At 43.2% G+C, this 26182-nt stretch overlaps 1 protein-coding gene across 1 annotated transcript; it reads left to right on the top strand.

The window, feature by feature from the left end:
• Nucleotides 1–410: 410 nt before the first annotated feature.
• LOC135546425 (src substrate cortactin-like) lies at nucleotides 411–25016 on the top strand. The gene is given in 16 exon segments (XM_064974845.1): nucleotides 411–538; nucleotides 2339–2422; nucleotides 2676–2749; nucleotides 3214–3343; nucleotides 3938–4048; nucleotides 4313–4367; nucleotides 5077–5187; nucleotides 7772–7882; nucleotides 9281–9391; nucleotides 20754–20809; nucleotides 20899–20968; nucleotides 21082–21266; nucleotides 21269–21352; nucleotides 21913–22063; nucleotides 22793–22861; nucleotides 23066–25016. Coding segments are annotated over 15 exon segments (1539 nt in total). The 5' UTR covers nucleotides 411–538; the 3' UTR covers nucleotides 23203–25016.
• The last annotated feature ends 1166 nt before the right edge of the window (nucleotides 25017–26182 follow it).

Raw genomic sequence — 26182 nt, forward strand, 5'->3', positions numbered from 1 at the left:
ATTTCTGAGTTCCGAGCTCCCAGTTGTTTAGAACTCTGCAAAATAAGAGTTTAAGAGTGTGTGTGTGTATATATATATATATATATATATATATATATATATATATATATATATATATATATATATATATATATATATATATATATATATATATACATTAAAGTTAAAAAATAAAAATCACAATAATTAATTTCTAGAGTTAAAGTACCTCAAAATGTGTTTCAGTTGTACAAAGCTATGACAAAGTTGTAAGAATGCAGTGTTTTTTGTTGTTGTTATTGACAAATTCTAGAGATTTGATAAAATATTGGATTTCAAGTAAAAATGTATTGCATTTTGGGACAAAATTTTCGGCAAAGTTGAGTCCTCTGTCAAGCTCTATGAGAAGTGCGTCACTCCCCAAGCAGGAAGTGGGATATTGGGAGAGCCGGAAGAGAGCTCGCCAAAAGGAATAGTCCATCACACCCCGAGGACTGTCAAGAGGTGCATTATTTTCACATCTCAAAAATATTTTTGACAGCAGGGAATTTTCATAACAGTAAGTAATTGAGGTAAAAATATAAGTATCTCTAACTACTTCGCGCTCGAGCGCTTTGCAGGATGAAATGCAGGATGAATTTAAAAAAAAAACAGTTCGAGCTTGACTAGTGCCTGTGGCTAAATCATTTTCGAAACAAGGCAGAACTAGCTAACTGGAACAGGAAATACTATTACTATTTTATGTTTAGTAGCTAGAATCTAGCTACGCTTGTTATTCATTTGTGTCATTTTCGAATAGAAATATCTCGTTCCCTGTACCGTCTTTTCTGATTCCACTTAAACCACTGCTAATTAAAATATGTCGCAAGGTTTGGTCAAGATCAACAATCCACCAAATACTAATAATGTAGCTACTTTACAAGCTATGTCCATGTTATTTGTTTGTTATCTCTCACATGTGCCTTTGACAAAGCAGCATATTTGAATGGCTGTTTCTGCTGCATTGTCCCTGTACAGTGGCCCAGTCCAGCTTCAGAACGCGGAAATACTAGTTAACTACACTGTGAATGCACAGCTGCCTGATTTTTATTATTTTTTTCCCCTTCTCTTTCTTCTAGCTAACCAATTGTCTTGCATTTGTATCATGGACGTAGATTTTCGAACTAAACGCCCAATCTACAGTCATGGCCAAAAGTTTTGAGAATGACACATTCATTTCCACTCAGTTTGCTGCTTCAGTGTCTAGATATGTTTTGTTAGTTGTTACTATGGAATACTGAAGTATAATTACAAGCATTTCATACGTGTCAGAGGCTTTTATTGACAATTACATGAAGTTGATTTTAATGAGTCAATATTTGCAGTATTGACCCTTCATTTTCAAGACCTCTGCAATCCGCCCTGGCATGCTGTCAATTAACTTCTGGGCCACATCTTGACTGATGGCAGCCCATTGTTGCATAATCAATGCTTGGAGTTTGTCAGAATTTGTGGGTTTTTGTTTGTCCACCTGCCTCTTGAGGATTGACTACAAGTTCTCAATGAGATTAAGGTCTGGTGAGTTTCCAGACTGATGGTAGCGCTCACCTTGTCTTCTCCGGACAAGCTTTTATCTGGATGCCCCAAACAATCGGAAAGGGGGGTTCATCAGAGAAAATGACTTTACCCCAGTCCTCAGTAGTCCAATCCCTGTACCTTTTGCAGGATATCAGTCTGTCCCTGATGTTTTTCCTGGAGAGAAGTGGCTTCTTTGCTGCCCTTCTTGACACCAGGCCATCCTCCAAAAGTCTTCGCCTCACTGTGCGTGCATATGCACTCACACCTGCCTGCTGCCATTCCTGAGCGAGCTCTGTATTGGTGGTGCCCCGATCCCGCCGCTGAATCAACTTTAGGAGACGGTCCTGGCGTTTGCTGGACTTTCTTGGGCGCCCTGAAGCCTTCTTCACAACAATTGAACCGCTCTCCTTGAAGTTCTTGATGATCACAGATGGCAGTCTTGTGCTGAGTTAGGTCTTAAAAGTGTCCCTTCTCGCTGAGACTTGGGTGCTAGATATTGGCCAAAGGCAACCTCAAAAAAAGCCCCATCCCAGCATTTGAAAAACTTCTTACTGGTTGATGATTATTATTAGGGTTTTCAATTGTCTGCTGATTTTTTTTTTTTAGGACCTGAAACCCATCTGAATGTCGTATCAAATTCATAGGAAGATTAGAATATTGATCTACCAACACAATGTTAGAAACTAACAGCTCACAGGAAAGTTGGGGCGATCATTTCCGGCTGTCACATTATCGGACATAAGTAGCTAAGTGTGTGTATGTTTGAGCGTGCGAGCCAGTATAACCAGTTTATTCTCTCCAGATGTGGAAGGCAGCAGCAGGTCAGTCCGTCACTGTGGCAGTGGATGACGGAGGTGATGACTGGGAGACAGACCCAGACTTTGAGGTAAATCAACCATGGTAATGAAGTCCGATTTCAGTCCAGAGCAGCGGATGTTTTTCACCTGTTTCTGCTATTTCATTTTATTAACGCCTCACCATCTCCTCTTCTTACCCCGTGCCCACTAAATCTCTTTTTCTTTGACTATTCCTCTTCCTCTCCATATTCCTCTGCCTCCCCTCTTTCCCCATTATACCTTACTCTTTCCCTCCCTCTTTCCTCCCCGCTGACCCCTTGCTCCTTGTTTCCGTGCCAACAGAATGACGTTTCAGAGAAGGAGCAGCGTTGGGGGGCCAAGACTGTGGAAGGCTCCGGTCACCAGGAACACATTAAGTGAGTACTGCTGCCTTCATCATCCTTATCATCAACAACAGTTTTCATAATCAGCGTCAGTACCATTTCAACCCATTTCAACTGCATTGTAATCATTATCTGTCACATTGGGGCGGCAGGGTAGCCTAGTGTTTAGAGCGTTGTACTAGTAACCGAAAGGTTGCAAGTTCAAATCCCCTGTTCTGCCCCTGAACAGGCAGTTAACCCACTGTTCCTAGGCCGTCATTGAAAATAAGAATTTGTTCTTAACTGACTTGCCTAGTAAAATAAAGGTAAAATAAAATAAATAAAAACATTGTCTACCTGTCGATTATACGTCTGATCATTTCATTATTCAGTTAACTTAAAAAATATTTTTTATTTATTTTTAGGATGGTCAGTGAACCACAGTGGAGCCCACAGTCATTCTTACCCCATTATTTGTCTCCTTCCTCCCCATCTTTTCCCTCCTATCCCCTCTCCAGTATCCACAAGCTGCGTGAGAACGTGTCGTCCGAGCACAGTGACCTTAGGCAGAAGGAGCAGGCCGCCATGCCCAAAGCCTCGGACGGCTATGGGGGCAAGTTTGGGGTGCAGCAGGACCGCATGGACAAGGTGAATGGTGACCATAGTAATAGAATTACTAGAACGTAAAATGCCCCTCAGACGACACAAATTTGATTATATTTTTATTTTGGAATGGAATTCATTTAACCTGATTGGCATAATATTGGCAATTGCATTTGTCTTCTACTGATATGTTAACTTTTACACACAAACACACACACAGAAATGTTGCCGTGCGTTGACTGTGATTTGTGGCAAAAGCAGCTGAGCTAATCATTGCTGTTTGAGTCTTGTTGTTATCCACTGTTCTAGCCCTCTAACTATCGCTCTCTCTCTCTGTTTATGTGCACTGCTTTACTGTGTGTGTGTGTGTGTGTGTGTGTGTGTGTAACATGTGAACAGGGTGTGACTGTGAGCAGGCAGGGGGCCATTTGACCCCCCCCCCTCTCGCTCTCTCTCACTCTGCCTGCACACTGGTCAGTGTGTTGTGAATGTTATGACCCATCACTGTTTACCCCACTCTGTGTCTGTGTGTGACTCAGCTGTCAACACCTGATCAAACCACTGCATACCCAGCAGTCAGCCTCCCACTGTTTTCATTTATTCACCCCTCTCTCCCTGTCCACCTCTCTCTCTCTCAAGTCTGCTGTGGGCCATGAGTACCAGAGTAAGCTGTCCAAGCACTGCTCTCAGACAGACACATCCAAAGGCTTCGGGGGGAAGTTTGGAGTGCAGGGCGACCGCGTCGACAAGGTACGCTCATCACAGGTCACATTGGGCTCTCATGGTCAGGTCACATGGTCAGGAAAAACTCCTGACCCTACTCATGACCACACAGCGATTTTTAGGTCCGAATGCTAACTTAACAATAATAGAATTTGTGTTAGTGCCCATCTCTCAAGTTATGTCATTTTAGATGAGAATTATATACTGGATGATGGTGCTGAGAAATGCTGCATTCTCCTTTGACTGGTTACTTTGTTAACTTCAACATGGAGATCTCCTCTCCCTTTTCAGTCCGCCGTTGGGTTTGACTATGCTGGGAAGACTGAGAAACACGCGTCGCAGAAAGGTGATTTTACACGGTCTGTTAAAACAGACAAACAACACAAGTTGAACAGTTCAATGTTTTGTAGCTCTGGGTAGAAGTTGCACAATTAGCTATGATATAAGATCAGCTCACGATCCTTAGTCCCCACAAGTCCTAACTGTATCCATCAGGGGGTAAAAGGCCAAACTGACCTGAGCATTCTGAATACAACCTAGTTGTTTACACTTCACATGGTTCAGAACTGTGTGCTCTGTAAGCCATCTGGATGTAATAGTATCTGGCCCAGCCAGACCTTTATGGTATAAGGATGGGTGTGAGTGGCATCCGTGTGAGTGAGTATGCTCTTGGCTCTCAGTGCTCCCCACTCCAGCTGCACTCCTGTGATTCCATGCTGTGACCACTATTGTTCCTCACCCCACTTTAGTTGATAGCGCTATGTGCTCAATTCCAAATGAACCCCTAGCTCCTACTGCCTAAGGCACTTGATCTAAAATGACTACATAAGTGTAAGCAAGATGACAACAGCTCCACCTTGCCCTCTGATAGGCTTTACCCATATGGCTCACACCTATTCTTTTAAACACTCTGATTCTGAATTTTACACCAGACCTACTGTAGTGCCTAGATGGTATGGGCTCGGGGTTGATTTTGGATTGAGCATTCATCACTGCAGCCACCACTCCCTGCTTCTTTCTTGACCTTTGACCCCTCCCCCTGCTTTGATGTGCAGACTACTCCACAGGGTTTGGGGGGAAATATGGGGTGCAGGCAGACCGCGTGGACAAGACTGCAATGGGCTTTGAATACCAGGGCAAAACGGAGAAACACGACTCTCAGAAAGGTTTGTGTAGCGAGTAATACACACACCATTTGTGCATGGACACACCCACACACAGCTTTTGCCATTTTGTGCACGAATGTAAGTTCCAGAAAGGTTTGTGAAGCATAAAATGAGTGCACACACACACACTGAGGGCAAAGCAGGGAAATACAGTCTGTCCTGGTGTCTTGCACACATATCCACACACACACTGTTTATAAAGGCAAAACCTGCCACAGAGGATGTATCATTGCCTTGCTGTACCCCCCTACCCACGCAAACACCCGCCCACGCTCTGTGTGTTTGTGTGCAGGTCAAGGCCAGGCATGTTGATGACTGAGCTTCTTTATTTATTTATTATTATTATTTTTTTCTCCTTGGTTACATTATTTTACAGCAGTGGTCAGCAAAAATGACTATATTAAGTGTCAAATAAAGGAACAGGGTTGACCGGGAACAGGGTTGAAGCTTGTTATGTGCAACAGGTTTGACGTGACTATTGGATGTTTAGTGTTTGGTTAAAAAAAATGAATAGTTTCACCATATTAAAACAAGAGTTCTGTTAAAATCTTAAAATGAGGGACAGGCGTACAGTACCAGTCAAAAGTTTGGACACACCTACTCATTCCAGGGTTTTTCTTATTTTTTACTATTTTCTACATTGTGGAATAATACATCAAAACTATTAAATAACACACATGGAATCATGTAGTAAGCAAATCCAAATATAATTTCAAATTTTAGATTATTAAAAGTAGCCACCGTTTGCCTTGACAGCTTTGCACACTCTTGGTGTTCTTTCAACCAGCTTCATGAGGAATGCTTTTCCAACATTCTTGAAGGAGTTCTCACATGTTGAGCACTTGATGGCTGCTTTTCCTTCACTCTGCGGTCCAACTCATCCTAAACCATCTCAATTGGGTTGAGGTCGGGTGATTGTGGAGGCCAGGTCATCTGATGCAGCACTCCATCACTCTCCTTCTTGGTTAAATAGCCCTTATACAGCCTGGATGTGTGTTTTGGGTCATTGTCCTGTTGAAAAACAAATGATAGTCCCACTAAGCGCAAACCAGATGGGATGGTGTATCACTGCAGAATGCTTTGGTAGCACTGCTGGTTATGTGTACCTTTTTGAATTCTAAATAAATCAGACAGTGTCACCAGCAAAGCACCATCACACCACCTCCTCCATACATCATGGTGGGAATCACACATGTGGAGGTCATCCGTTCACCTACTCTGAGTCTTACAAAGACACGGCGGTTGGAACCACAAATCTCAAATTTGGACTCCTCAGACCAAAGGACCAATTTCCACCAGTCTAATGTCCATTACTCGTGTTTCTTGGCCCAATCAAGTCTCTTCTTTTTGGTGTTCTTTAGTAGTGGTTTCTTTGTAGCAATTCGACCATGAAGGCCTGGTTCAGGCAGTCTCCCTTGAATGGTTGATGTGTCTGTTACTTGAACTCTGAAGCATTTATTTGGGCTGCAATTTCTGAGGCTGGTAACTCTAATGAACTTATCCTCTGCAACAGAGCTAACTCTGGGTCTTCCTTTCCTGTGGTGGTCCTCATGAGAGCCAGTTTCATCATAGCGCTTGATGGTTTTTGTGACTGCGCTTGAGGAAACCTTCCAAGTTCTTTGAAGAATCTCAAATTTGAAATGTTTGTTTGATTTGTTTAACACTATTTTTGGTTAGTACATATTTCCATATGTGTTATTTCATAGATTTGATGTCTTCACTATTTTTCTACAATGTAGAAAATAAGGAAAAGCCCTGGAATGATTAGGTGTAATCAAACTTTAGACTGGTACTGTACATTAATGACTAATCACATGAAATAAATAATCTTCAGAAATGACTTTGTCAAAGCAACAAAAATGACGAGGACTTTACAGTGATGGTGAAACTTTGGTACATTTTTATTTTATTTGAAGTGGGTTTAAATCTTCCTAGAAGTGACAGTGTTGATGGTGGGACATGTCAAAAAGCTGAATTTGGTGCTTTAGCAAGCCATTATTCATATATAAAAATGTATTAATTGAAGCCTTTATTAATATAAAATATTATTTAATTGTCCATGTGGTCTATTTTAAAGGGCATTTTATTTAATATAACATGCTTTTAAAATTCAATATTTGTGCACAATTTCTACTTAAAAGGCACTTATTTTGTGGAAAAACCTGACAGGATGTGCAGGCTTTAGTTTCCGGCCCACTTCTGACACAACTAATTCGGCTTAAGGTTTTGATGATATGTTGTTTGGTGCTGGGCTGGAACAAATACCTGCACATCCTGTAGTTCTCCACAACCAGGGTTGAAGCCCACTGGTTTACAGTGTTGCAGTGTTCTTGCTAAATATTAGGCTGCCAAATTCATGGCATTGTTGTTCTTTAGCTTGATCAGCTGCTGTGCAGTTCCAGCTAAACATGGTTTTTGGACTGTATGTCAGTGACTATGTATATAGAATGGGTATCCAGATGATACCTTGACTGAACTCTGGATTGTCTGCATTTGGGGCAAGCCCAACTAATTCCCCCCCCCCCCCCCCCAAATGATTAACTATATCTGCTATTTTTCCAAACATTTTCCTGGGTATCACCAGATTACACCAAAGGTTTTGGCGGGAAGTTTGGAGTGGAGACGGACAAGGTGGACAAGAGCGCCTTGGGCTTTGAGTACCAGGGCAAAACAGAGAAGCACGAGTCTCAGAAAGGTGTGTCCCCCTTTGTCTAGCATATACTAGGCTTGGGCGGTATCCAGATTGTCATTCCTTTTGCCATATCAGGATATTCAGTGATACCAGCACTGAACACAAGGAGCACTGTTTTCAAACCCCACTTCTACTCTGTATTCTGAAAGGTTAGAAATGCTAACAAGGACATGTAAAATCCCACAGAGAAGGCTAATTAAATGCTAACAAGCACGTTGTGAACTTTGACCTAAACTATACAAGTAACAAAAAAATGCTACTCACAGTTTGCTGCACCCACAAACCAAATATTGGACAGCAAGGCTCTTGATCCAGGAGGTGATTCTCTGCTGTTACCTAGTAACTGCTTGATTTTGGAGGAAGTTAGCCAAATAGCTAAATTATCACATTCAATGCACAACTGCAGAGCATTTAGCACATTTATACAGTTAACTTAATAGTTATAACATTTCTAGCTGGCAAACATTTAGTTAGGAATTCCTCACTGTAATTAAATCACCTGGAGCATGCTGCACAACAGTGAGTGCCTCCACAAGGCTCCGATCTTGTTATGTGCTTGTAAACAAACACCACGTGACTTCAGGACTACTGGTAAGCTTCATAATGAAAAGTGATGTGACAGGTGAAATGAAGAAAGAAATGTATTTAAAGCCCTTTTCATATCAGCCGATGTCACAAAGTGATCTTTATCTCCTTGCTTATTGCACAAGTTGACCACAGGTATTAAAGTAGCTACAAATGTTCATATTTATTAAAACCTATAGATTCAATGACATTGAAAAACCATCCTGTGGCTTTTTCCAAATACCCCAGTACACTATGCATGGTGTCCCCCCCGAAGCCTTAAGCACACACACATAGACACTTTCCCTCCCTATTGTGCCTGTGTAACAAGTGGGTTGAGGCAAGACAGTGTGGGGTCGTAGATATCTGACAAGTATGTACTACACCCCCTTCAGCTCTGATCAGACTTGTTTCTCTCTCCTACAGTGCCCCAAATATCCTAGTAGCTAAATAGTTCTGCTTGTAGGATCTTGTTTTCAAGCTCTCCCAAAGGCCTGGAAACATGTTGCCTTATCATTAGCTTTTCCTTCCTGGTTACACAATCCCAGGCTGAGGGTATCAGCTGGTATCAGAGGAAGGGAAAGGTGACCTTCCATTGTTACCTATACTGCACCAAGGCAGTGTTTACAGCCTAGGTGTTGGTCACACAATGGTTGAGATGGTGGCTCTGGGTCACATGTCAGAGGGCCTACACCGTAGCCATTTTGTAGTGTAGATTTGTATCAAGTATGTTATCCGGTATTGTACTGCATGCCAATCAGCCATTGGAATTGTCCAATTTGGGCCTACCTACTTTGCACTTTAGTTAAATGCTAATATTCTCTGTGCCCCTGAAAGATTACGTGAAGGGCTTTGGTGGCAAGTTTGGTGTGCAGACGGACAGACAGGACAAGTCAGCCGTGGGATGGGACCACCAGGAGAAACTGCAGCTCCACGAGTCGCAGAAAGGTACCTGTGTTTGACATGCATTTTATTCCACCTAGGCTTAGTAGCAGGAAAACGCACACAGGAATTGTGTACACATCCTAACCCACCCAACACTCACTTTTTACAATTGTGGTCATTTTGTGGTTTTACTATTGAGTCAATGAGGTTAAAGTACTTCCTTTGTTTGGTGGCATGGCATCTGCCACAGGCTTATAATAGAGGAAGTGAGAACAGATAGAGCTAGATGTAAGGAGGACTGATCAGTCTCGTGCTCAGGCTGGTTTTACTGGATGTGCATAGCACCTTGGTTCTTTTGGTTTAAGTTGTTGATAAAGTTTTTGCTGTGTGTGTGTGTTATGTACTGTAATTCTGTATGTGTGTGTGCTTTAATATAATGTTTGTAGTAACGCAGTATCGCTATGTGTGTGCGCATACGTCTTTGTGTGTTAGGCCTGAGTGTGGCAGGACCCGTGTAAATTTTCTATAGGATTAAGGTCAGGGCTTTGTGATGGCCACTCCAATACCTTGACTTTGTTGTCCTTAAGCCATTTTAAGCCACAGCTTTGGAATTATGCTTGGCGATGTTGTCCATTTGGAAGACCTATTTGTGACCAAGCTTTAACTTCCTGTCTGATATCGTGAGATGTTGTTTCAATATATCCACATAATTTTCCTTTCCTCATGATGCCATCTATTTTGTGAAGTGCCCCAGTCCCTCCTGCAGCAAAGCACCCCCACAACATGACAATGGTCATTAGACCAGAGGATCAGACAGCTCAGATAGCTGATGCTTAAAGTTAGTGAGGGGTATATGAGTCTCCAGCTTCAGTGATTTTTGCAATTCGTTCCAGTCATTGGCAGCAGAGAACTGGAAGGAATTACAGCCAAAGGAGGTGTTGGCTTTGGGGATGACCAGTGAGATATATACCTGCTGGAGTGTGTGCTATGGGTGGGTGACCAGTAAGCTGAGATAAGGTGGAGTTTTACCTAGCAAATACTTATAGATGACCTGGAGCCAGTGGGTCTGGCGACGAATATGTAGTGAGGGCCAGCCAACGAGAGCATGTAGGCCGCAGTGGTGGGTGGTATATGGGGTTTGGTGACAACGGATGGCACTGTGATCGACTGCATCCAGTTTGCTGAGTAGAGTGTTGGAGGCTATTTTGTGAAAGACATCGGTGAAGTCGAGGATCGGTAGGATAGTCAGTTTTACGAGGGTATGTTTGGCAGCGTGAGTGAAGGGGGCTTTGTTGCAAAATAGGAAGCCGACTCTAGATTTAATTTTGGATTGGAGATGTTTAATATGAGTCTGGAAGGAGAGTTTAGAGTCTAGCCAGACACCCAGAATATGTGAACAAATACCTAAGTCAGAACCGTCCAGAGTAGTGATGCTGGTCGGGCGGGCGGGTGCGGGCAGAGATCGGTTGAATAGCATGCATTTAGTTTTACCTGCGTTTTTAAGTAGAGGTCGACCGATTATTGGAGGACCAAAAAGCCGATATCGATGAATCGGCCGATTGAATTATTATTTTTTTAACAAATCTTTTATTTATTTGTAATAATGACAATTACAACAATACTGAATTAAATATTTTTTTAACTAAATATAATACATCAATAAAATCAATTTAGCCTCAAGTAAATAATGAAACATGTTCAATTTGGTTTAGATAATGAAAAACCAAATTGGAAGAAAGCTAACCTTTCAGTTCCTTACTCAGAACATGAGAACATATGAAAGCTATATATATAAAGCAATATTCCCAGGTAAGAAGTTTTAGGTTGTAGTTATTATAGGAATTATAGGACTATTTCCCTCTACCATTTGTATTTCATTAACCTTTGACTATTGGATGTTCTTATAGGCACTTTAGTATTGTCAGTATCAGTATAGCTTCCGTTCCTCTCCTCGCTCGAACCAGCAACACAACAGCCACCATCGAAGCAGCGTTACCCATGCAGAGCAAGGGGAACAACTACTAGAAGGCTCAGAGCGAGTGACGTTTGAAATGCTATTAGCGAGAACAGCGCAATGCTTGACGCACAACGAAGAGCTGCTGGCAAAACACATGAAAGTGCTGTTTGAATGAATGTTTACCCGCCTGCTTCTGCCTACCACCTCTCAGTCAGATACTTAGATACTTGTATGCTTGTATGCTCAGTCAGATTATATGCAACGCAGGACACGCTAGATAATACCTAGTAATATCATCAACCATGTGTAGTTATCTAGTGATTTTGATTGTTTTTTTTCTAAGATAAGTTTGATGCTTGCTAGCAACTTTGCCTGTTACGCGAATGCAGTAAGCCAAGCTGTCTCCTTGTGGAGTGCAACGAGAGAGAGGCAGGTTGTTATAGCGTTGGACTAGTTAACTGTAAGGTTGCAAGATTGGATCCCCCGAACTGACAAGGTGAAAATCTGTCGTTCTGCCCCTGAAGAAGACAGTTAACCCACCGTTCCTAGGCCGTCATTGAAAATAAGAATGTGTTCTTAACTGACTTGCCTCGTTAAATAAAGGTATTAAAAATATTTTATTTAAGAAAACCGATTTCCGATTGTTATGAAAACTTGAAATCAGCCCTAATTAATCGGCCATTCCGATTTAATCGGTCGACCTCTAGTTTTAAGAGCAGTTGGAGGCCCTGGAAGGAGTGTTGTATGGCATTGAAGTTTGTTAAGTGTCCAAAGAAGGGCCATATGTATACAGAATGGTATTGTCTGCGTAAAGGTGGATCAGGGAGTCACCCGCAGCAAGAGTGACATTGTTGATATATACAGAGAAAGAGTCGGCCCGAGAATTTAACCCTGTGGTACCCCCATAGAGATTGCCAGAGGTCCGAACAACAGGCCCTTCGATTTGACACTGAACTCTATCTGAGAAGTAGTTGGTGAACCAGCCGAGGCAGTCATTTGAGAAGCCAAGGCTGTTGAGTTTGCCGATTTAATAATGCGGTATTTGACAGAGTCGAAAGCCTTGGCCAGGTCGATGAATATGGCTGCGCAGTACTGTCTTATCTATGGCAGTTATGATATCGTTTAGTGCCTTGAACGTGGCTGAGGTGCACATGTGACCAGCTCGGAAACAGGATTGCACGGCGGAGAAGGTACGGTGGGATTCGAAATGGTCAGTGATCTGTTTGTTAACTTGGTTTTCAAGGACATTAGAAAGGCAGAGTAGGATGGATATAGGTCTGTAACAGTTTGGGTCTGGAGTGTCAACTCCTTTGAAGAGGGGAATGACCGAGGCAGCTTTCCAATCTTTAGGGATCTCGGACGATAGAGGTTGGGAGGTTGAACAGACTGGTAATTGGGGTTGTAACAATAGCGGTGGATAATTTTAGAAGGGGGGGGGGGTGCGGAGCTGTTGGCTGGGGTTTGGGTAGCCAGGAGGAAAGCATGGCCAGCCGTAGGGAAGGGCTTATTGAAATTCTAGATTATAGTGGATTTATCGGTGGTGACAGTGTTTCCTAGCCTCAGGGACGCAAGGGATATATCTGTTTTATTAGTTCTACATTTTTTTCATGCTTATTGAGGATTGGGGGTCTATAACCGGCTGCAACAGTGAGAGACTTATTTCTGGAGAGATGCATTTTTTAAATTGAAAGCTCGAACTGTTTGGGCATAGCCTGCAAAGTTCTGTCATACTTTCCTGGTCTTTCTCTGTGGTAGATTGCAACTCCTCCCCCTTTGGCAGTTCTATCGTGATGGAAAATGTTGTATTTGGGGATGGAAATCTCAGAATTTTTGGTGGCCTTCCTAAGCCAGGATTCAGACACGGCAAGGACATCAGGGTTGACAGAGGGTGCTAGAGCAGTGAGTAAAACAAACTTAGGGAGGAGGCTTCTGATGTTAACATGCATGAAACCAAGGCTTTTACGGTTGCGTGTACAGTGGAGGTAAACCTTGGCATTGAGTGACGATAAGAGAGGTTACATCTCTGGATGCACTAGTTATGCTGAGTGAGGTCACCGATGTGTTAGAGGTGGGACAAAAGAGGTCTCTGAGGCATGTTGAGTGGGACAAGGGGCTCCGCAGTGAACTAAAACTGTCCTAGACAACAGCATAAAACACATATTGACATTAGAGAGAGACATAAAGCGAGGCATACCGCAATCACAGGTGTTGATTGGGAGAGCTAGCTAAGACAACAATAGCTAATCAGCTAAGACCGCAACAACAGGTAAAATGGCAATGAATGGGCAGAGGGTCAGTTAACTACACACATTGTCTGAGTTCGAGGCTGGGGCCGACAGATAAACAAAATGGAGTACCGTGATTAATGAACAGTCCAGCAGGCATCAGCTATATAGCCAAGTGATCATAGGGTCCAGTGAACAGCAATAGATGAAACAGGGAAGCCGCTAGGTAGTCATTACTATGCTAGCAAGCTGGAGACATGGGGTAATAAAAAATATTTAGCAGGCTGGGGCTAGTAGAAGCGTCTTCTCCGACATCCTTAAAGGGCCGGTTGAGGGCACAGCGGATGGAATTACATCGGCAGACCAGTCGTGATGGAACGGCGGGGCTCCGTGTTGACAAAAGGTCCAGGCCAGTTGGCAAAAGAGGTAATGTCGCTGGAGTAATTTCGTTAGCTCGCCGGGAGATGGGACAAGGGCGTAAACCACTATAGCCACTCTGTAGCAGCTAGCTAGCAGCGACGATCCAATGCAAATGTCCTGAGCTTACGGCAAGAATCCGGTGGTGTAGTGGATTCTAGTCGTGTTAGTGAAGATTCCGGGAGGCATCAGCTGTGTAGCCTAGTGATCATAGGGTCAACTGAGCATGGAGATGGGCCTGGCTCAAGGCTAGCTTCGGGGCTGGGCCACTCGGTGGCAGCTAGCTAGCTGTGATGATCTGGAGTAATGGTCCAGGGCTTACGGCAGGGATCCTGTGTTGTCGTGGAGAAAAACAGTTCGATATGCTCAGGGTTGATAACGCGCTGAGCAGGCTGGCAAGTGTTATCCAGGCTAAAAGCAGCTGATGTCTGCTTAAGGTAAAGGCCGCTAGCAGTGGCTAACAATTACTAAATAGCTAGTTGCTAATTAGCTGGTTAGCTCTTAATGACTAGCTTCTGATGGAGGTTCTGGCTATAAGGTCAAAAAATAGCAGATCCGTATCACATTGGGTGAAAAAATAGAAAGTTTTAAATGTTGTATTTTTCGTATATATATTTCGGGAGAACAACAAACATCGGCACTGCTACGCCATCTTTGGTGTGTGTGTGTGTGTGTACACACACACACACACACACACACACAGCTCAAAAAAATAAAGGGAACACTTAAACAACACAATGTAACTCCAAGTCAATCACACTTCTGTGAAATCAAACTGTCCACTTAGGAAGCAACACTGATTGACAATAAAGTTGACATGCTGTTGTGCAAATGGAATAGACAACAGGTGGAAATTATAGGCATTTAACAAGACACCCAATAAAGGAGTGGTTCTGCAGGTGGGGACCACAGACCACTTCTCAGTTCCTATGCTTCCTGGCTGATGTTTTGGTCACTTTTGAATGCTGGTGGTGCTTTCACTCTAGTGGTAGCATGAGATGGAGTCTACAACCCACACAAGTGGCTCAGGTCGTGCAGCTCATCCAGGATGGCACATCAATGCGAGATGTGGCAAGAAGGTTTGCTGTGTCTGTCAGCGTAGTGTCCAGAGCATGGAGGAGCTACCAGGAGACAGGCCAGTACATCAGGGGACGTGGAGGAGGCCGTAGGAGGGCAGCAACCCAACAGCGGGACCGCTACCTCCGCCTTTGTGCAAGGAGCAGCACTGCCAGAGCCCTGCAAAATGACCTCCAGCAGGCCACAAATGTGCATGTGTCTGCTCAAATGGTCAGAAACAGACTCCATGAGGGTAGTATGAGGGCCCGACGTCCACAGGTGGGGGTTGTGCTTACAGCCCAACACCGTGCAGGATGTTTGGCATTTGCCAGAGAACACCAAGATTGGCAAATTCGCCACTGGCGCCCTGTGCTCTTCACAGATGAAAGCAGGTCCACACTGAGCCCATGTGACAGTCTGGAGACTCCGTGGAGAACGTTCTGCTGCCTGCAACATCCTCCAGCATGACCGGTTTGGCGGTGGGTCAGTCATGGTGTGGGGTGGCATTTCTTTGGGGGGCCGCACAGCCCTCCATGTGCTCGCCAGAGGTAGCCTGACTGCCATTAGGTACCGAGATGAGATCCCCAGACCCCTTGTGAGACCATATGCTGGTGCGGTTGGCCCTGGGTTCCTCCTAATGCAAGACAATGCTAGACCTCATGTGGCTGGAGTGTGTCAGGAGTTCCTGCAAGAGGAAGGCATTGATGCTATGGACCTCCCGTTCCCCAGACCTGAATCCAATTGAGCACATCTGGGACATCATGTCTCGCTCCATCCACCAACGCCACGTTGCACCACAGACTGTCCAGGATTTGGCGGATGCTTTAGTCCAGGTCTGGGAGGAGATCCCTCAGGAGACCATCCGCCACCTCATCAGGAGCATGCCCAGGTGTTGTAGGGAAGTCATACAGGCACGTGGAGGCCACACACACTACTGAGCCTCATTTTGACTTGTTTTAACGACATTACATCAAAGTTGGATCAGCCTGTAGTGTGGTTTTCCACTTTAATTTTGAGTGTGACTCCAAATCCAGACCTCCATAGGTTGATACATTTGATTTCCATTGATCATTTTTGTGTGATATTGTCAGCACATTCAACTATGTAAAGAAAAAAGTATTTAATAAGAATTTCATTCATTCAGATCTAGGATGTGTTATTTTAGTGTTCCCTTTATTTTTTTGAGCAGTGTATAATGTGTGTGTATATGTTTGTGTATTGTTTCAGACTATAAGCGTGGGTTCGGAGGGCAGTATGGGGTAGAGGTGGAGAAGAAAGACCAATGTGCCCTGGGTTATGAGCACAAGGAGAGGCTGGCCAAGCACGAGTCTCAGCAAGGCACAGAACACACCATCCCTCGTTTTCTTTCCAAAGTTTACTCTCCTCCCTTTTGCCCTAGCACTGTTTTGGAATGTCTAAAGCGCCTTTGCCCTTTACTCATCCTAGTCCCCCTTCAAAACATCACCCCTACTGTACAAACCTACCCCCAGGGCCGGACAATATTGACAAAATAGAAATTAATCACCAATTGCAATAATATACAGTACCAGTTTGGACCTATTCATTCCAGGGTTTTTCCTATTTTCTGCATTGTAGAATAACATCAAAACTATGAAATGACACACATGGAATCATGTAGTAACCAAAAACTGTTAAACAAATCAAAATATATTTTATATTTGAGATTCTTCAAAGTAGCCACCCTTTGCCCTTGACAGCTTTGCACACTCTTGGCATTCTCCAGCTTCATGAGGTAGTCACCTGGAATGCATTTCAATTTACAGGTGTTCCATGTTAAAAGTTAATTTGTGGATTTTTTTCCTAAATTCTTTTGAGCCAATCAGTTGTTCTGACAATGTAGGGGTGATATACAGAAGATGGCCCTATTTGGTAAAAGACCAAGTCCATATCATGGCAAGAAGGCTCTAATGAGCAAAGAGAAACGACAGTCCATCATTACTTTAAGACATGAAGGTCAGTCAATGCGCAACATTTCAAGAACTTTGAAAGTTTCTTCAAGTGCAGTCGCAAAAACCATCAAGCGCTTTGAAACTGGCTCTCATAAGGACCGCCACAGGAAAGGAAGACCCAGAGTTACCACTGCTGCAGAGGATAAGTTCATTAGAGTTACCAATCTCCGGAATGGCACCCCAAATAAATGCTTCAGAGTTCAAGTAACAAACACATCTCAATATCAACTGTTCAGAGGAGACTGCGTAAATTAGGCCTTCATGGTCGAATTGCTGCAAAGAAACCACTACTAAAGGACACCAATAATGAGAAGAGACTTGCTTGTGCCATGAAACAGTAGCGAAGGGCATTATACCGGGGGAAATCTGTCCTTTTGGTCTGTTTAGTCCAAATTTGAGATTTTTGGTTCCAACCGCCGTGTCTTTCAAATCAAGTCAAATTTATTTGTCACATACACATGGTTAGCAGATGTTAATGCGAGTGTAGCGAAATGCTTGTGCTTCTAGTTCTGACAATGCAGTAATAACCAACAAGTAATCTAACTAACAATTCCAAAACTATTACCTTATACACACAAGTGTAAACAGATAAAGAATATGTACATAAAGATATATGAATGAGTGATGGTACAGAGCGGCATAGTTAAGATGCAGTAGATGGTATCAAGCACAGTATATACATATGAGATGAGTACTGTAGGGTATGTAAACATTATATTAAGTAGCATTGTTTCAAGTGGCTAGTGATATATTTTACATCAATTCCCATTATTAAAGTGGCTGGAGTTGAGTCAGTGTCAGTGTGTTGGCAGCAGCCACTCAATATTAGTGGTGGCTGTTTAACAGTCTGATGGCCTTGAGATAGAAGCTGTTTTTCAGTCTCTCGGTCCCAGCTTTGATGCACCTGTACTGACCTCGCCTTCTGGATGATAGCGGGGTGAACAGGCAGTGGCTCGGGTGGTTGTTGTCCTTGATGATCTTTATGGCCTTCCTGTGACATCGGGTGGTGTAGGTGTCCTGGAGGGCAGGTAGTTTGCCCCCGGTGATGCGTTGTGCAGACCTCACTACCCTCTGGAGAGCCTTACAGTTGTGGGCTGAGCAGTTGCCGTACCAGGCGGTGATACAGCCCGACAGGATGCTTTCGATTGTGCGTCTGTAGAAGTTTGAGTGCTTTTGGTGACAAGCTCAATTTCTTCAACCTCCTGAGGTTGAAGAGGCGCTGCTGCGCCTTCTTCACAACGCTGTCTGTGTGGGTGGACCAATTCAGTTTGTCTGTGATGTGTACGCCGAGGAACTTAACTTACTACCCTCTCCACTACTGTCCCATCGATGTGGATAGGGGGGTGTTCCCTCTGCTGTTTCCTGAAGTCCACAATCATCGCCTTAGTTTTGTTGACGTTGAGTGTGAGGTTATTTTCCTGACACCACACTCCGAGGGTCTTGTCGTTGTTGGTAATCAAGCCTACCACAGGAACAATGGTGGCCCTCTTGAAGCATGTGGGAACAGCAGACTGCGATAAGGATTTACTGAATATGTCCGTAAACACACCAGCCAGCTGGTCTGCGCATGCTCTGAGGGCACGGCTGGGGATGCCGTCTGGGCCTGCAGCCTTGCGAGGGTTAACCTGTCTGGCCCACCCGGGACGCAACCGCACCCCCTGCCAACAATAAATGCAAATGCGCTACGCCAAATGCTAATAGCACTCGTTAAAAACTCAAACGTTCATTAAAATTCACATGCAGGGTAGTCAATTCAAGCTACACTCGTTGTGAATCAAGCCAATGAGTCAGATTTGTAAAATGCTTTTCGGCGAAAGCATGAGTAGCTATTATATGATAGCAGGCAACACGCCGAAATACCAGAAGGGACGTAAACAAAGGAATTAGCATAGCCGGCGCTACACAAAACGCAGAAATAAAATATAAAACATTTATTACCTTTGACGAGATTCTTTGTTGGCACTCCTATATGTCCCATAAACATCACAATTGGGTCTTTTTTTTTATTTAAATTGGTCCTTGTGTACCCAAAATGTCAATTTATGAACACCGTCAGATCCAGTAAAAACACATTTTTTAAACGCAATGTTATTTTTTTAAATCAAAAACGTTGCCTATAAACTTTGACAAAACACTTCAAACTACTTCTGTAATCCAACTTTAGGTATTACTAAACATTAATGAACGATCCAATTGATCACGGAGCGATCTGTATTCAATAAGCACGAGTTTGGGTAACGTAACTAACTTTTCCGGTTCCATTGTTTACAGCTGTGGACTTGACAACCGGATGTGGCTATTACTCAGATGACCAAGGATTTAGTTGAATCGAAATCACAACACTGGCGACGTCGTGTGGAAGCTGTAGGAACTGTAATCTCACCCTTAATTATTTTTCCTTCCAATAGACAATACATGGGCTGGCGGATTGATTTTTTTCTTTGTCGATTTAGTGACCAGGTTTTCTGGCGATTTTGACCACGGAACTCGTTCTGTTATAGTCACAGACACCATTGAACCAGTTCTAGAAACTTCAGAGTGTTTTCTATGCACACATACTAATCATATGCATATACTATATTCCTGGCATGAGTAGCAGGACGTTGAAATGTTGCGTGATTTTTAACAGAATGTTGAAAAAAGTAGCCCGATCTCTAAGAGGATTTATTAACACGTTAAAATGTTTTACTCACTTCGGCTGCAGTGAAGGAGAGTCCGCATGTTTTGGTTGCGGGCCGTGTCAGTGGCACTGTATTGTCCTCAAAGCGGGCAAAAAAGTTATTTAGTCTGCCTGGGAGCAAGACGTCCTGGTCCGTGACGGGGCTGGTTTTCTTTTTGTAATCCGTGATTGACTGTAGATCCTGCCACATACCTCTTGTGTCTGAGCCGTTGAATTGCGATTCTACTTTGTCTCTATACTGACGCTTAGCTAGTTTGATTGCCTTGCGGAGGGAATAGCTACACTGTTTGTATTCGGTCATGTTTCCGGTCACCTTTGTGCTTACAGTTTCACGCGAATGCTGTCATCAATCCACGGTTTCTGGTTTGGGAATGTTTTAATCGTTGCTATGGGAACAACATCTTCAGCAAACAATAACAGCACTTACAGTTGACCGGGGCAGCTCTAGCAGGGCAGAAATGTGAGGAACTGACTTGTTGGGAAGGTGTCATCCTATGAATGCGCCACGTTGAAAGTCACTGAGCTCTTCAGTAAGGCCATTCTGGTGACAATATTCCATGGAGATGGCATGACTGTGTGCTTGATTTTATACAGTTGTCAGCAATGAGTGTGGCTGAAATAGCTTAATCAACTAATTTGAAGGGGTGTCCACATACTTTTGTATGTCTATAGATAGAACACAAACTTGTAGGATCCTAGGAATGAATTAGTATTATAAATGCATATAAATACATTCCTTTTGGACATTGCTATTGTATGGTAACATTTCTGAGTAGGGGTTATGTTAACATAAACCCAAGTAGGCAACAATGGCTACAGATTTTGGCAGAAGAGAGCGGTAGTGTGAATACTGACAACTGGCAAATACTATCAGTGCACTGTTTCGCGATACCAACAAATACACAATGTATTGCCCAGCCCTACCCTTCCTCCATTCTAAGTTTTTTTTTCATTTTATTTGATCCCCTTTTCACAGGTTTACTTTATCCCTTTCTTAATTTTAAGCGATGCCCCCCCCCCCCCCCCCCCCCCAAAAAAACAAAAATCACTTTACACATGAACTATCACTTGAACCAGTGAATAAAAGGCATACTAACTATTTATTCTCCGCTGTTTACAGACTACTCCCATGGGTTTGGAGGAAAGTTTGGCATCCAGAAGGACAGAATGGATAAGGTACGTTGTCTCTATACCTAATATCTGAAGACTGGGGATTTCTTATCTATTGTGTGTAGTTACTCTCCTCCCTCTCGTTTGAATGGCAGAGTGCAGGTAGCTTTGAGGATGTGGAGAAACCAAGACCTGCCTACCAGAGGACCAAGCCTGTGGAAACTGGTAAGTAAACACAAAATCAGCGTGTGTGATATGTTTGTCAAGATCATTGTAGAATATGAACTTGAACCACTGGTTTGAATATGATCTGCCCTCCCTGTGTCATCCCTTCCTAGCTGGCAGCAGCACGGGCAGCATCAAGGCCCGCTTCGAGAACATCGCCAAGCAGAATGAGGAGGAGGACAAGAAGCGGGCGGAGGGGGAGAGAACCCGCCGCCAGGCCAAAGAGAAGCAGGAGCAAGACGAGGCGCGGCGCAAGATAGAGGAGACAGCCAAGGCCAAGCCTGCCTCCCCGGCTTCTGAGACCATCCCCCCATTAGCCCTACCCCTCCTGCCCAGCAAGCCTCACCTTTGTGTGTACCTGCAGCCACCGACCCAGTTTACCAGGTGAATGACAACCGGTTCCACCAATCACTGCACTGCCACAAATGCATGTTTGCTTAACATGCGCATCACTTTTTTGCTAGGAGTTATGTTGCTGAGTAAAATATGGATGAGTACATCCTTCAAAAATGGATGACTCAGTCCTTCTTGAAGTGAAGTGACATTGGCGTGAACAAGGATGGTCTGACTTATTCCAATGCTGCAGTCCTCTTCTCGCTTTTACTTTGTGACTTTGACTTTCCTTCCTTCCTTGCCATGCTTTCTGTGATATTTTCATAGAGGAAGAAAAATAAGGTAAAGTCCCAAAAATTAATAGTTAATTAACTTAAGGTATAGGGGGCAGCATTTTCACTTTTGGATAAATAGCGTGCCCAATTTCAACTTCCTGCTACTCATGCCAAGAATTTAAGATATGCATATTATTAGTAGATTTGGATAGAAAACACTGAAGTTTCTAAAACGATTTGAATCATGTCTGTGAGTATTGACCCAGGGTTTTTGAATTGACCCAGGGGTTAGGAGCTGTTATCTGACTCTGTGTCTCCCTCTGTTTGCTGTGTCAGGACTCTGGTGTGTACGAGGATCCTGCAGCAGTGGAGAATGGAGAAGATCTGTACGAGGCGGAGCCCATCTCCCGGCCCTCTGCCGAGCAGACGTATGAGGAGCCTCCCGCCCAGGAGGAGGGACTCTTCCAGAGTCCTGACGAGACAGGAGGTGAGCGAATGAGAGTGAACAAGAGGGGAGGAGTAGCACATGCCATATGCTGAGTTACTGTGAACTCCATTTCTAACTTGGCTTTCTCGTTTAAAAAAAATATGTCCCCTCCTCCTTCATTGTACTGGTTTGAAAGAACTGACCAGGTGAAAGCCAGCCTAATGATGAGCTTCTACCTTACTGTTTTCACCTGTCAAGCCATTGGGAGAATCTCGATTGGATTCGCTCAGTTCCTTGCGTCCTCTCCTCGATTACCTTAGAACTGAGGGGAAGAGAGGAAACGTGGAAACAAATGCATGAAATGACTCTCCTACAGCAGTGCGTATTCAGGCAAATTACATTTACAGAGGAATCCCAAAATATGCATAAGGTAGTAAAAACAGGAGAGCTAGTGCCTGACATTTTATTGACAAAAGAATTACTGGAGTATTTTTTTTTTATGGTGTGCATACGTTCATCCTACGTGAAAACAACAGCTGATTCAAAGAGGGTGTGGTGGTTTACAACAATTTCCCCGCTAGGATTCACTTAAGTATCCTCGGGTGGAAAAGGCCATCAAGGAGAGGCGCATACTCCTCTGTTCAACTATTAATGAATTGACGCTCCTACATATGGCGACCACTTATCGGTTTCCAGGTCACGAGGGAGAGGAGGACGGAGGAGTCAAGGAGAGGACCGAATTTTTTCCCAATTGACAATCTCCCCTTATGTTTTGTCTTTTCCCTGCAGACGCCCAGACATATGAGTACGGTGAGGACTTGGGGTTAACCGCAGTGGCCCTGTATGACTACCAAGCAGGTGAGTGGAAGCAAACCCTCTATTGTCTATACTTTGATCATCACATCTATCAAAGCCCTAATTTTTAAAATCAATATCTCATAATTACCCCAAAAATACAATAATTCAGACGCATTCATGATATACACAAACCATTTTGACATTCTTTATAATATGAGGGCAATGGAATGTAAAGTCAACTGATATGGAATGTCTGCCTTCCAGCTGGTGATGATGAGATCTCTTTCGACCCTGATGACATCATCACTAACATTGAGATGATTGACGAGGGCTGGTGGAGGGGTGTGTGCCGGGGTGCCTACGGCCTCTTCCCAGCCAATTACGTTGAGGTTCGGCAATGAGCCCGCCCACTACACCAAACAGTCTCTCTCCCCATCCCATCCATCTCTTCTGATTCCTCTCTTTTTCTCGCGCTCTCTCATTCTGTTGATCACGGTGCTTCTTTCAAGTGTGCTCGACATTCTCAGGTCTTTCAGCTGTCCCTGTCTTTCTTCCTTTCTCTCGCTCCTCTCCTTGGGAGGAGGCTTCAGCCTGATAAAGGACTCAGAATAAAAGAAGATTCACGGACAGACACTCACCCTGGCTCTGCTACGCAATTGAGAGTGATAAAGAGAGTGAGCGGGTGAGCCCTGCTATGACAGAAAGGCCTTTCATGGTAAAGCAAGTCATCAGAAAAACACTACTCCCATTATAATGGCTAGTTATATTCTTGGTTTTCTATAAGATGCCAGGCACTCTTGCTGCTTTGCCCCACTTGCACCAGTTAGTTCATTTACTTTAAATTAAAATGTGCCCTCTTTGACATGTATTCAAACTTCCACGGTATCGATTGAGACCTGGCTGCTACAGTATCACTCGCAGTATAGATATTAACATCACCAAAGATGGAGATCACAGAGGTGACGTAGAAATTAACCCCATGCTTTGTGTGCATATAGTGACATTGTGGGCCTCTTTTTTTTTAAGAAGGCTTAAAGTAACTTTTAGACCAAGTTTGGAACTAGCATGATGACATAACACTGGAAATGTATTATGTTTAGATTTTTTTTTTTAAATGCCACTTCCAGAAGTGGTTTGACGTTGATTGGTGTGCTAGCACTTTGGTTCAGTTGGGTAATAGTGCAGACCAATTGATTGGTGTGTAACTGAATTGGTGTAGCTGGTTCGGAGAGAACTCTGAGCCGCGGGGATTTCTCTCTCTTTGGAACACTTGTTTGCTTTAGTCAGCGGAGATCAGATAACACGAAGAAACCCAATAGGGATGTTTTTGAGGATGTGTTGTTGAAAACCGCAAGTTTGCTTAGGCTTACCCACATTTTTGGTGTAACGCCAGCGTTCGCTTAATCAAGGGGCGAATATGATCACCATAGATGTTGTGAACCTCTGCTGCGTCTCGTCTCCTCCTTTTCTCATTGTCACGAAAGAAGACTCCAGAAAGCAGTAGAAGAAAATAAATAATGGAGCTGTCTGTCTTTTTAATCACTCGCCCATAGTCCTGCGGTAGATCATGTCAGATAGGATGCTGAAAGTAAACAATGTACAGAAAGATGTTTTGAGAAATATATATTGAGTCGAAAAAATAATTTGTTTTTCAAACCCCTGCCCCCCCGCTGCGTGTTCGATGTAAACCAGACCTGTATATTTTGTCACAGGCGTGACGTCACGCTACCTGTGACAGGAGTCTGTCACGTGTTCTATGTCATGTCTGTAGCGTGTTCATGTACTGTATGTGGAACTTGGTATATTATGATGTCTGGGGCCACATTGACATCCGTATCATGACCGACATGCACTGTTGACTGAGTGATATTTATCTATAGGTGGCTATAAGTACTAACATAATACTCAAAAAATATTGGGCGATAAGGGGGATTTTGACTGTGATTGTTTCTAAAACGCAGAGTGATTATTTTAACCGATGACAATCTCAGCCCAACATCACGGTGATCTAATGCAATAGTGTAGCTTCAGTAGGTGTGTGGGTGAGTGGGGATGGGGTCTCATCAAATAAATTCTTTGGGGATTTATAATAATAAAGTGACCTTTTTATATTTGTTTCTTTTTATCTGTACTTCTGCTTGCTCAAGTCAACACATTACCTGCTTGTTCTTTTTTTTGTAAGTAAATAGTTAAAATAAACAATGTATGGATAGTATTTTGGTTACTTCGCTTCGTCTTTACATCTGCTATCTACATCCTGAAATGAACAGCTTCTGTATAACACATCCTCAACCTTATGAAGGTGCGTAATGGGCTTTGCAGGCATGGTTCCCTTGCGCGCGCTGAATAAATGTAATTCAACCACTGAAACCCTCCCACTTGTGTGGTTTTCATTCAATAGGGTTTTCAGTACATTTATCTTAAGCCATTCCTTTAAATACAGTACCTTTTTTATTTTTTATTTATTTTGGCAACAGACTCAATGGAATATATCGAGAGAATGGGTTTAGAATATTAGGGATCAATGAATGAAAGTCATCTGAATATATGCATATTTGTCTCTTCCAGCACCAATTGGCAGATTTCAAGATACTCTGATCCTGTATCTTTTATTTAGGGTTAGGAAAGTATTTATGAATCACAAATGGTTTGCAGAGCCTTTTATGCTTGAAAGAAAAGTGGTTTGATTCTTTCTGAAAATGACCAAATTCAGTTCTTTAACCCATGGTAATGTTGGAAGATTGGTGTACATACAGTTGAAGTCACAAATTTCTTGTTAACAAACTATAGTTTTGGCAAGTCGGTTAGGACATCAAACTTTATGTATGACAAGTGATTTTTCCAACAATTGTTTACAGACATTATTTCATTTATCATTCATTGTATCACAATTCCAGTGGGTCAGAAGTTTAAAGGCACAGTCAACTTGGTGTATGTAAACAGCTTGGAAAATTCCAGAAAATGTCATGGCTTTAGAATATTCTAATAGGCATCATTTGAGTCAATTAGAGGTGTACCTGTGGATGTATTTCAAGGCCTAACTTCAAACTCAGTGCCTCTTTGCTTGACCTCATGGGAAAATCAAAAGAAATCAGCCAAGACCTCAGAAAAAGTCTGGTTCATCCTTGGGAGCAGTTTCCAAATGCCTGAAGGTGCCACGTTCATCTGTACATACAATAGTAAGCAAATATAAACACCATGGGACCATGCAGCCGTCATACCACTCAGGAAGGAGACACGTTGTCTCCTAGAGATTAACATATTTTGGTGTGAAAAGTGCAAATCAATCCCAGAACAACAGCAAAGGACCTTGTGAAGATGCTGGAGGAAAAACGGGTACAAAGTATATTTATCCACAGTAAAATGAGTCCTATATCGACA

Source organism: Oncorhynchus masou, chromosome 1, assembly GCF_036934945.1.
Source record: "Oncorhynchus masou masou isolate Uvic2021 chromosome 1, UVic_Omas_1.1, whole genome shotgun sequence".
Lineage (NCBI taxonomy): Eukaryota > Metazoa > Chordata > Actinopteri > Salmoniformes > Salmonidae > Oncorhynchus > Oncorhynchus masou.